Source organism: Nilaparvata lugens, chromosome 14 (assembly GCF_014356525.2).
Source record: "Nilaparvata lugens isolate BPH chromosome 14, ASM1435652v1, whole genome shotgun sequence".
NCBI lineage: Eukaryota > Metazoa > Arthropoda > Insecta > Hemiptera > Delphacidae > Nilaparvata > Nilaparvata lugens.
This window is the reverse complement of record NC_052517.1, coordinates 895960-909041: the sequence shown is the minus strand read 5'-3', so window position 1 is coordinate 909041 and position 13082 is coordinate 895960. Positions and strand designations below refer to the sequence as shown.

General features: G+C 37.0%; 1 protein-coding gene across 1 annotated transcript in view; it reads left to right on the top strand.

The window, feature by feature from the left end:
• The first annotated feature begins 658 nt into the window (after positions 1 to 658).
• LOC120354253 (formin-like protein) overlaps positions 659 to 13082 on the top strand; it is a 47103-nt gene continuing 34679 nt past the window's right edge. Inside the window, exon 1 of the mRNA XM_039441127.1 lies at positions 659 to 1137. Coding sequence (XP_039297061.1) covers positions 997 to 1137 — 141 coding nt within the window. The 5' untranslated portion in view covers positions 659 to 996. The remainder of the gene's footprint in view (positions 1138 to 13082) is intronic.

The window sequence follows — 13082 nt, the reverse complement described above, 5'->3', positions numbered from 1 at the left end:
TTAAACATTGATAAATACAATATCATTCTGAATCATAAATGAATGAAAAAGGAACAACAGGCCAAAACTGTATTTTTTTCAAAATTTAGATAGAAATTGTCCAAAAATAGGTTATGTTTACACTTATAGTTAGATAAACGTTATATATAGTGAGTTAAAATTATAGGACTACAGAGTTAAACGATAAACGTTATATAAAGTGAGTTAAAATTATAGGACGACAGAGTTGTCAAGTTTCATAATTCCACCGCCTTCTATAGAAGATGACTGTGATTCAAGTCATCCCATAATATCTTATGGCTATTAATATTGTTGATTCCTTTTAATAATGATCAATTAGCCTACATTTCTTGATAAAATATTTTTCTCTCCAAGACTTGACTTAATAATACATTTCTCTAATTTGGTTTAAATCCTCTGGTAATCATTTAAAATTCTTTCATTGCATACAAACAATTTGGCAATAGTGCGAAGGTAGAAAAGGATAGAGCTATCTTCTTTGTCGAGTGACAGACAAGGATAGCCACACCAATTTTAATCAGGTGCTCACTTTATAACATGGATGTCACTATAGATTCGTTTGGCAGCCTTGCCACTGCCTTCTTGTTTTCTATAGCATTGTAATTGTAATTCAGTAGCCATTGCTTCAGTTCAGCAATCAGCAGTTTCGTGTTCGAGCTCTGTGTGTTCAGACTTCATTGTGCCTTGAAATCTAATAGTTTTAGTCTTCAGTATAATATATTTCCCCAATTTATAAAATATGGATAGTTCTAGTGTCTTTCAACATTCCCTCAGTGTTCAGTTCGCGTAAAGTGTTGGTAAAATCTCGCGAATTCCTGAATAATGTGTTTACAAAAAAGTTGTGTTAGCTCAACATTATCCACCCTACCTGTTGAGTCCTGCGAAACAAAGTGCTCAAAAGTTTTAGATGATCGATAATTTTTACGAATTTCTGTTAATTTAACACCGTCAGTGCGTGCCAATTTTCGGCTGACGATGGGAGGTTCTCAAAGTTGTAAAAATGTTGACCCGCCGCCTGTGGATTTGCCCAGGGCGAACACAATTCGATGCAGTATTCGCTCAAAACTTCCAATGCCCGAGCAAACTGAACTCGAAAGGAGGTTTACTAAAGTTCTGGTGAGTTTTTCAAGTTTTTTCCTAAATTTGTGATATTTTTTCCACCCGAAATACCAACTTTTTTGCACATCTGCCGTACGAACATAACCAATAAACTGGTATTACGAAACTGCAGCCAAAGTAGGTGAATACTGATGTAATTCTAGAGTCGCTGCCAATTCTATTTGTCAATCAATTACTGTTGAGTTATACAATAGCACTTTTTATAGTGAATAACTCCTGAAGAAGTCCTTATAAAGGAGAAATTTCAACTACTGCAGTACCGTATCTAGGCACCGAAATATACTCCTCCCGTCTAGAGAGAAAGGAAAATTCTAAAACCACTTCTATCCCTATAACGATATTAACAGTCAATACGTCTCTTAAGTCTTATAGACTATTATCATATTTATCATTTAAACAATTGATAAATACAATATCATTCTGAATCATAAATGAATGAAAAAGGAACAACAGGCAAAAACTGTATTTTTTTCACATTTAGATAGAAAAATCCAAAAATAGGTTATGTTTACACTTATAGTTAGATAAACGTATATATAGTGAGTTAAAATTATAGGACTACAGAGTTAAACGATAAACGTTATATAAAGTGAGTTAAAATTATAGGACGACAGAGTTGTCAAGTTTCATAATTCCACCGCCTTCTATAGAAGATGACTGTGATTCAAGTCATCCCATAATATCTTATGGCTATTAATATTGTTGATTCCTTTTAATAATGATCAATTAGCCTACATTTCTTGATAAAATATTTTTCTCTCCAAGACTTGACTTAATAATACATTTCTCTAATTTGGTTTAAATCCTCTGGTAATCTTTAAAATTATCTTTTTTCATTGCATACAAACAATTTGGCAATAGTGCGAAGGTAGAAAAGGATAGAGCTATTTCTTTGTCGAGTGACAGACAAGGATAGCCACACCAATTTTAATCAGGTGCTCACTTTATAACATGGATGTCACTATAGATTCGTTATCATACTGATGACTTATCTATGCGTTTTGTATGATATCATATTAAGGCTAACTTTTAATAGCCAATTTTCTTTGTTAGAAAGCACGATTCTACGTCTTCCTATACAATTGTTATCTGAATATACATGCTGAAAGTTAATTAAAGAGACAGTTAATTAAACTGTCAGCTTTCCTTAACATTGGTGTTGCTATCCTTGTCTATCATTCGACAAAGCAAATAGCGCTATCCTGTTCTGTATCAAATTATGGTGGTGTGTATCAAGCTGAGATGATACTGTATCATATTCGAACACTAATTGCTATAGTGAGGTCCACGTTATAATGGTAGTATTTGATTAACATTGGTGTTGCTATCCTTGTCTATCATTCCACAAAGCAGATAACGCTATCCTGTTCTATATCAAATTATGGTGCTGTGTATCAAGCTGAGATGATACTGTATCATATTTTCGAACACTAATTGCTTCTATAGTGAGGTCCACGTTATAATGGCAGTATTTGATTAACATTGGTGTTGCTATCCTTGTCTATCATTCCACAAAGCAGATAGCGCTATCCTGTTCTGTATCAAATTATGGTGTTGTGTATCAAGCTGAGATGATACTGTATCATATTGTCGAACACTAATTGCTATAGTGAGGTCCACGTTATAATGGTAGTATTTGATTAACATTGGTGTTGCTATCCTTGTCTATTATTCGACATAGCAGATGGCGCTATCTTTTTATAGTCCGCAACGTTCCAGATCGTTTTTTAACAATGTGGAAATTAAATTAATTAAAATATTCAATCTAAATTATGAAAATTCATTATTCAAGTATTGGAAAATATATATTACTCTCTTGACGTATAAAATGTAAGTGATTGTATTGAACGAGAATGAACAGTTAATATCACATCAGATATACCCGTATCAGCTTTCCTCAATAGAAGGGAGTGTCAAGGCAGAGAATCGGCAACGCTGTTCTCCTATCTTCCTCCACTGCCATTATAACGTGGACCTCACTACATACATGGTAATTATGGCATGGAATAAATTTAGGCTACTTAAAACTGTGAACTGTGAGGGAGGCTGTGATCCGCTCTGGGTTGCAATGCCAAATGAGAAGAAGAAGAAGAAGAAGAGAAGAGAAGAAGAAGAAGAAGAAGAAGAAGAAGAAGAAGAAGAAGAAGAAACTGTGAACATGAGTTGAATGGGAAGAGTTGATATAATTTCTTAATTGATATTATTTCTTAATTGAATACTAATATCGGGGCACCGAGCTTCGCTCGTTATTTATTTATTGACTTTTGATAAACCGAACACAATTCTTTAAAATGATTGGGGAAGGACTAACAGCACAGCCCAAAACTGTTTCTTTCCCGAATTTTGATTTATACACTACTAGCCGTCAGGCTCGCTTCGCTCGCCATATCCGTCTAGCCAGGGGGCTCCGCCCCCTGGACCCCCGACTGGATCGTCCAAGAATGAGATCAGCAGGCGACATTTTTACCATATGTTAGGACAATCCAGTCGGAGGTCCAGACTAAACGTCTGGCTAAACGGATATGGCGAGCGAAGCGAGCCTGACGGCTGGTAATATAATATTCCCAGGATTGAAGTAGCAGTGCCCAATCAATTTTTCCGCGATAAATGCATTTAGATCTTCAACTTGGTGCCAACCTAACAAAGTCAACTCAACTTAATGCCAACCTGACAAAATTATTAATTTAGTTGGCAGTTTACAACTGTTTCGAAGAGGTACTCTATCTAGATTATAGTTCTATAGTAACATATGATATGGAAATTTCAATTATAATTAAGATATTGGGAGAAGAAGAATATACATGCTAAAAGACGAACTTTAAACCCTTAAAAACAACCCTTAGAGTTAAAATATTGCCAAAAGATTTCTTAGTGCGCCTCTAAAGGGCCAACTGAACATACCTACCAAATTTGAACGTTTTTGGTCCGGTAGATTTTTAGTTATGCGAGTGAGTGAGTCATTCAGTCAGTCAGTCAATCAGTGAGTGAGTGCCATTCCGCTTTTATATATATAGATAAAAAGTCCAGAAAGTAGTTTATGTTCCATACACTTGAATTCAGGTTCAATTTTCTGTTCAAACATTTGAAAACAAAAAAACTAGTAGTTTTGTGAACAGTAGACCTCACGCAGTATTCTCATCCACAAGTACCTGATTGAAACTATAGACCTTATGGAAATACAGCAATAGACTGGCTTCTCCACACATCTGTGTAATCACTTGTCAGCTGATTTATGATGAATAATTCTATGATCTGATGTTTACTCTAATATTGGCGTATGAAGGAGGCTCCTTTTTCCTTTATATCATATCCTTGAAATGCAAAATTTCCAGAAACCTTGTATATACGTCGACGCGCAATAAAAAAAGGAACATACCTGTCAAATTTCATGAAAATCTATTACCGCGTTTCGCCGTAAATGCGCAACATATAAACATTTAAACATTCAAACATTTAAACATTAAGAGAAATGCCAAACCGTCGACTTGAATCTTAGACCTCACTTCGCTCGGTCAATTATAATTTTTATTATATACAAACCAAATTAAATAACAAAATAACACTCACTAATCACTTGAAATTGTCAAATAATGATCAAATTTGAAAATTATGATATAACTTACCTTAGTTTAGGAGGATTATCATGTCATGTCAACAAATCAGATTGTGTTAATCAAATCGATTAAATTGTCTAGCTAGATAAAATTTCTCGCTGATTGATTTATGATTACACAGCTGGAAATAATTCTGTGTCTCTCTCACAAAGGCACACGCATCTTCTGTTATCGAGAGACGACGAAATTATCATCTGTTTTCCAAGGATGAATTATACTTTTAATGTCGTTCAGCGAGTTTTCCAAAGAATGAGACCTAGTGCAATCGAATCATAAACCTACTAGTTCCAAATTTCATGAATATCGTTAGAGCCGTTTTCGAGATCCGTAAAACATAAATAACCAGATATAAAAATAACCAGATTTATAATTTACAGAAATTGCTCCCCTAATATAATAGGATAACGTAGACCTTACAATAGCTGGTGGTTCACAGCATTTAACTTTGGATTTTCGTTTCCTATTAAACGTGGCCACCTCTGTTTTGTTAAGGTGCGTACAGATTTACACGCCGCGAAAATGAGCAATTCACTTTTAATCAGCTGATGCTAAGCTTCTCATGTCTGTATCTTACCGGTTCTGTAAAAATACAGATATAGTCAGCTGATAAAAGTGAATTGCTCATGTTCGCGGCGCGTATATCTGTACGCACCATTACAAATCGCGATTTGGTCCAGTATAATGGTCGCAGTGGCTGTCTTCTTTCAGAAAATGGCTTCCAAATTCTAGAATTGAGTTGGACGAGAGATAACTAATTGGTTGAATGATAATCAAAAAATAGGCTCAGTTTATCTTGAATTCCTAAGAACCATTAGTAACAAAAATATATACAACAATAAACTATCACATAGTGGCTATATTGTAACAGATTGTAGCTCCATTCTTGGTTTTGGTTAATATTCTCTCTTGTTGTGTAGTGATATTCAGTATTTAAACAAAGGGGAATCAGCTCAACCACATTTGGTCTATTTTTGTGATAACTGTATTCTAGGTTGGGTGACGTCATATTTACTGCCTTTTTTAGTTCTCAACGCTTTTTTCACACCTCTTATTTTCTCTTCTTCTTCTTCTTTTCCTTCTGTTCTCCTATTACTACCTTTTCCACCATTCCATCCTCTTCTTTAGATTTTTTCTTCTTCTACTTCTCCTCAACATCATCATCATCTACTTCTTCTCTTGTTCTTCTTAATTGTCATAATCAGAATCTTCTTCTTCTTCATCTACTTCTTCCTCTTTTTTTTGTTCTATATCTTCCTTCCTCTATACCTCTTTTCTTCCTTCATCTTCTCCCTCTTATTTCTCTTCTTCTTTCTCGTTCTATATCTTCCTCTTCTCATCTTTCATCTTCTTCTCCCTCTTCTTCATCTTCTCCCTCTTTGGTAGAGAGTTAGTGGGGAGGATATTTTTAATATTGTTTCCGAAGAATGGGCATTGATATGTCCAAAGCTCCGCCAATTTATGTACATGCATAACAATATAATATCTATAGTTATTATATTACAAATTGCTTTTTCATATCATATACAGTTCAATAATTATTTTCTTAGTCTATATTATGTAAATTCATCTATAATTTTGCTGTATTGTAAGCTATTGTATATAAGTGTATAAGCCAGTGTATATTGTAATCTACATTAATAAAGTACTCAATCAATCAATCTCTTTTCCTCTATACCTCTTCTCTTCCTTCATCTTCTCCCTCCTATTTTTCTTCTTCTTCCTCGTTCTATATCTTCCTCTTCTCATCTTTCATCTTCTTCTCCCTCTTCTTCATCTTCTTCTCCCTCTTATTTTTCTTTTGCTTCAGTTGCAGTCTGCTGGGGGCTCAGAGCTGATAGTCTAACACCACATTTGGTCTATTTTTGTGATTGTTTGGCAATGACGTCATTCCTTCTTTTGTTATCTCTCACACCCTCTCTCTTTCACACTGCTCCATTCTGTATCACACAAACGCACACTCCAATTCTATTTTCCTTTCAAATCTATATAAATATAGTTTCATGTTTTCTTCTTCTATCACTCTCTCTTTCACTCTCTCTCACACATAAATTTCATATTTTCTCTCTGATCAGTTTTTGTTGCATTTTTCCTTCTACAATCTCCTTTTTCTCATTCTCCTCACTCTCATCTACCTCCTCCACATGCTTCTTCTCCTCGTCCTCATCTTTCTCCTTCTCTTCCTCCTCCATATCTTTCTCTTCCTTCTAGTCCTCCTCCATATCCTTCTTCTCCTCCACTTCATCCTTCTCTTCCTCTCCTTATTCCTCTCCCTCCATCTCTTTCTCCATCTTCTCGTCCTCCTGCATATCCTTTTTCTCCTCCACTTCATCCTTCTCTTCCTCTCCTTATTCCTCTCCCTCCATCTCTTTCTCCATCTTCTCGTCCTCCTGCATATCCTTTTTCTCCTCCACTTCATCCTTCTCTTCCTCTCCGTATTCCTCTTCCTCCATATCTTTCTCCTCCTTCTCGTCCTCCTGCATATCCTTCTTCTCCTCCACTTCATCCTTCTCATCCTCTCCTTATTCCTCATCCTCCATATCTTTCTCCTCCTCCTCCTCCTCCTCCATATCCTCCTTCTCCTCCACTCCCTCCTCGACCATCTCCTCTTTCTCCTCCTTCTCCTTCACATCATCCACATCATCCTTTTCCTCCTTCACTTCATCCTTCTCTTCCTCTCCTTATTCCTCTTCCTCCATATCTTTCTCCTCATCCTCCATATCCTCCTTCTCCTCCACTCCCTCCTCGACCTTCTCCTCTTTCTCCTCCTCCTTCTCCTTCACATCATCCACATCATCCTTTTCCTCCTTCACTTCATCCTTCTCTTCCTCTCCTTATTCCTCTTCCTCCATATCTTTCTCCTCATCCTCCATATCCTCCTTCTCCTCCACTCCCTCCTCGACCTTCTCCTCTTTCTCCTCCTCCTTCTCCTTCACATCATCCACATCATCCTTTTCCTCCTTCACTTCATCCTTCTCTTCCTCTTCTTATTCCTCTTCCTACATATCTTTCTTCTCCTCCTATTCCTCCATATCCTCCTCCTCCACTCCCTCCTCGACCTTCTCCTCTTCCTCCTCCTTCTCTACATCTTCCTCTTCCTCTTCCTCCTTTCCCTTTTCCTCCTGCACATTCTCTTTTCTCCTCCTCTCCTCCTCCTCATCCTCCTCCTCCTCCTTAATATCCTTCTCCTACTCCTACTTTTCCAACCCTCACCGTTCTTCTCCTTCTCCACATCCTCCTCTTTCTTTTCTACTATTTTTCTCCTTCTTGTTTGCATGACTCATCCTCTATCTCTAGTGTTTTATTGCTTCCTTTTTTGCTTCCTTACTTTTTATGCGTTTTCGTATCCGGGTTGTCGATATGCATCATGCATACTACACTCTTATAGCAGATATATAACTCCGTCCTTTCTGAACTAGCGTAGCGAGTTCCCACTGATGACTAAACCAATAAATTCTCCACCTCATACTTTGCAGAATTAATTCAATAGTCAGCTATATTTTCAACATTATTGAACGAGCAAAGCGAGTTCTCACTGATTACTACTGAGCCTTGAGTGGCTGACCGTTTGAAGGTTTGCTGTGTGTTCGACGATTACTTTGGATTGCTTTCATCAATCAACTTCAAATTCTCAACACATTTTTTTTAACCGGTATACCGATCTTTTTTGAACAAGCGTAGCTAGTTCCTACTGATGACTAGAGCATTGAGTCGTTGAACTACATATTGCAAGCACACCCTTTTTACTTTCCTTGCCCTATTACCATAGGTAAGGAAAGTATTGCTTTCCGAAAAAATTAAGGTACCCCAATTTCTAAATTTCTATACGTTTCAAGGTCCCCTGGGTCCAAAAAAGTGGTTTTTGGGTGTTGGTCTGTTTGTGTGTGTGTGTGTGTGTGTGTGTATAGCTGCGTACACATACTCGTGCTTCCAACCCGCACCGAGCACGCTCCTCCCTCGTACCGCCCACGTACCACCATCGCACAGCAATCGCTCCGCCTCCGCTCTCTACTCGCACCGATCATGAACGTTACGGAAGATGTTAGATCTTCTCGCGTTCCCCGGTCGAACCATTGTTGCTCGCCGGTCGATCATCAATCGCTCTGCTGGAGTGACGTTCGGTTGCGGAGCGGAATGAAAGTCTGTACGCACCTTATGAGTGTATGTGCGTCTGTGTACACGATATCTCATCTCCCAATCAACGGAATGACTTGCAATTTGGAACGTAAGGTCCTTACAATATAAGGATCCGACACGAACAATTTCGATCAAATGTGATTCAAGATGGCGGCTAAAATGGCGAAAATGTTGTCAAAAACAGGGTTTTTCGTGATTTTCTCGAGAACGGCTCCAATGATTTTGATTAAAGTTATACCTGAAATAGTCATCGATAAGCTCTTATCAACTGCCACAAGTCCCATATCTGTAAAAATTTCAGGAGCTCTGCCCCATCAATGCTGATAGATTCCCAATTATCAGGCTTCAGATACAATTGAAACGAAAAAAATGGAATAGAATGAGCATGAAAATCTCTACAATTAATGTTCAGTAACATTTTCACCTAAAATTGAAAATAAGCTTTAAATTCGAGAAAATGTGATTATTCAATTGCAAATTAATGTTGATTCTATTAAATCATTCACTATGAAGAGATAGCAGACCTCATGTGGGTCTCCATCGTTATTGCCCTGTCACCAGCTGGCTCAAATATTTGAATAGTAGACTTGAGATGCGCGGGAACACTAGCATCAGGTGATAAATTTTCATAACGGCAAGGAAAGTTGTGTGAGTGCGCCACACCAGATTTTTCATGTCTATATTGACTGACATAGACATAGATTGATAGACATAGTATAGTCTATAGCGAGATCCATTACAAACTTGTTTGTGAGCATTAGTTATAATGGCCCCTTGTTATCGGATGGGCACGTTAAACTGTCGGTCCCGGCTGAAGTATGACAGTCGTAAGGCCCATTGACGGCTTAAATTATATATTCAGGCGGTGGAACCCTCCCGCAAGGGACTCCCCACCATCAAAAGCCATACGATTTTACTTTAGTTATAATGGCAGTGGAGAAAGATAGGAGAACAACGTTGCCGATCCTCTGTCTTGTCAATGCCTTCTATAGATGGTAGCTGATACAGGTTTATTGATGTAATACCAACTGTTCATTCCCGTTTAAAATAATCAAATTTTTTACTATGCAAGAAATTATATTTTTCAATAATTTCATGATTAAGATGAAATATTTTGTTAATTAATTATTATCTCTACATTGTTAAAAGACGATCTAGCAATAGAGCAAAGCAAGATAGAGATAGCACTATCCGCTTTGTGGAATAATAGACAAGGATAGCAATACCATTGCTAATCAAATGCTGCCATTATTGACCGAGCGAAGTGAGGTCTAAGATTCAAGTCGACGGTTTGGCATTTCTCTTAATGTTTAAATGTTTGAATGTTTAAATGTTGCGCATTTACGGCGAAACGCGGTAATGGATATTCATGAAATTTGACAGGTATGTTCCTTTTTTAAATGCGCGTCGACGTATATACAAGGTTTTTGGAAATTTTGTATTTCAAGGATAATATAAAAGGAAAAAGGAGCCTCCTTCATACGCCAATATTAGAGGAAAAATCTGGTGTGGCGCACTCACATAACTTTCCTTGCCGTTATGAAAATTTATCACCTGATGCTAGTGTTCCCGCGCATCTCAAGTCTACTATTCAAAGATCCAAGCCAGCTGGTGACAGGGCAATAAGAAGTGTGCTATCTCTTCATAGTGAATGATTTAATAGAATCAACAGTTGACAACAGTTTGCAATTTAATAATCTTATTTTCTCAAATTTCGAGCTCATTTTCAATTTTAGGTGAAAATGTTACTGAACATTAATGGAAGAGATTTTCATGCTCAATCTTTTCCACTTGGAATTTTTTGATTAAATTGTATCTAAATTGGGAATCTAAAATCAAACTTTGCATAGATGGGGCAGAGCTCCTGAAATTTTTACAGATATGGGACTTGTGGCAGTTGATAGAGCTTATCAATGACTATTTTAGGTATAAATTTGATTAAAATCGTTGGAGCCGTATTCGAGAAAATCGTGAAAAACCCTGTTTTTGACAACATTTTCACGATTTTATCCGCCATCTTCAATTGCATTTGATCGAAATTGTTCGTGTAAGACAGTTCGTGTCGGATCCGTTAGTGTAAGACATTAAGTTCCAAATTTCAAGTCATTCCATTAATTTGGAGACGATATCGTGTACACACAACACACACACACCACACACACACACACACACACACACACACACACACACACAACACACACATACAGACACATATCCAAAAACCACTAATTCTGACTCAGGGGACCTTGAAACGTATAGAAATTTGGAAATTGGGGTATCTTAATTTTTTTCGGAAAGCAATACTTTCCTTACCTATGTTAATAGGGCAAAGAACGTAAAAATCAGACTATAGAATTATTCATCATAAATCAGCTGACAAGTGATTACACAGATGTGTGGAGAAGCCAGTCTATTGCTGTATTTCCATAAGGTCTGTAGTTTCAATCAGGTACTTGTGGATGAGAATACTGCGTGAGGTCTACTGTTCACAGAACTACTAATAACGTGGACGTCACTATAGTAAACAGCTGTATCCCCTTTTACAATCTGTCCTAGCAATATGAGAAGCTATGCACTCAACCTAATAACTATATAGGTATAGAGAAAAGATAGCATAAGAAGATAGGAATACAATATATATAGGAATATAGAAATATGTATAGTTAAAGTCCTATGCTGCTATAGTCTATAGCGAGATCTACTTCAAACTTACTATTTGTCAGTATTATTTGCATGGGGATTGTTAGTGTTATTGGATTAGCAATGGTGACTGATTGAAGAGAAATGTGTGAACTGTAGGCGGCTATGCTATGGTGCACTATGTTGTTTACAAGTTATGCTGGCTGATCTCTGTTCAATGTGGCAACACTGCACTGCAATGCACTCTGATAAAGGGATCCTTTCAGCTTCTTCTCTTTCATTTTCTTCTTCTCCTTCTTCTCCTTCTCCTCCTCCTCCTCCTGTCTTCTTCTTCTTCTTCATCATCATCATCTTCATCTTTGCATTGTTCTTGATAGTCGGCTGCATCCTTGAAGGTTGTTGTTCTAATTCGGCCTCGTCTCAATAACCACAAATATTTTGCCATCCTTGTCTATCATTCCACAAAGCAGATAGCTCTATCCTGTTCTGTATCAAATTATGGTGTTGTGTATCAAGTTGAGATGATACTGTATCATATTGTAGAACACTAATTGCTATAGTGAGGTCCACGTTATCATGGCAGTATTTGATTAACATTGGTGTTGCTATCCATGTCTATCTTTCTACAAAGCAGATAGCTCTATCCTGTTTTGTATCAAATTATGGTGTTGTGTATCAAATTGAGATGATACTGTATCATATTGTGTTAATAGTGTTTCATATTGTCGATCACAAATTGCTATAGTGAGGTCCACGTTATAATGGCAGTATTTGATCTACATTGGTGTTGCTATCCTTGTCTATCATTCCAAAGAGCAGATAGCTATATCCTGTTTTGTATCAAATTATGGTGTTGTGTATAAAGTTGAGATGATACTGTATCATATTTTGTTGATACTGTGTTGGGACTGGAGAACTCGCTCAGAAGAAGATGAAGAAGAAGAAGAAGAAGAAGCTTGTAGAATAGAATAGTGAGTCCTTGAACTAGATTAGGATCTTTATTATTTCATCGTGTGCCTACACTTCTGCTCTTTTTATACTGTTGTAATAGTCTCTCATACCTAACCACAAAATTATGATTCATAGTTTTAACAGAGCTTAATGCTCTCACGGTCACAGGCAACGATTTCCTTGTCAATTCCATGCTTTTTGCTATAGTCAGGTCCACGTTATAGTGGCAGTATTTGATCAACATTGGTGTTGCTATCCTTGTCTATCATTCCACAAAGCTGATAGGTCTATCCTGTTCTGTATCAAATTATGGTGTTGTGTATCAAGTTGGGATGATACTGTATCATATTGTGGTGATAATCTACCATATTGTGTTGATACTGTATCATATTGTCGAACAATTATTTATGTAGTGAGATACCCATTATAATGGCACTACAGTATTCGATTAACATTGGTGTTGCTATCGTTGTCTATCATTCCACAAAGCAGATAACTCTATCCTTTTATAGCTCTGCAACGTCCCCCATATCGCTTTTCAACAATGTAGAGTTATAATGTATTGACAATATATGTAATCTCAATTATGAAAATGTAGTATCC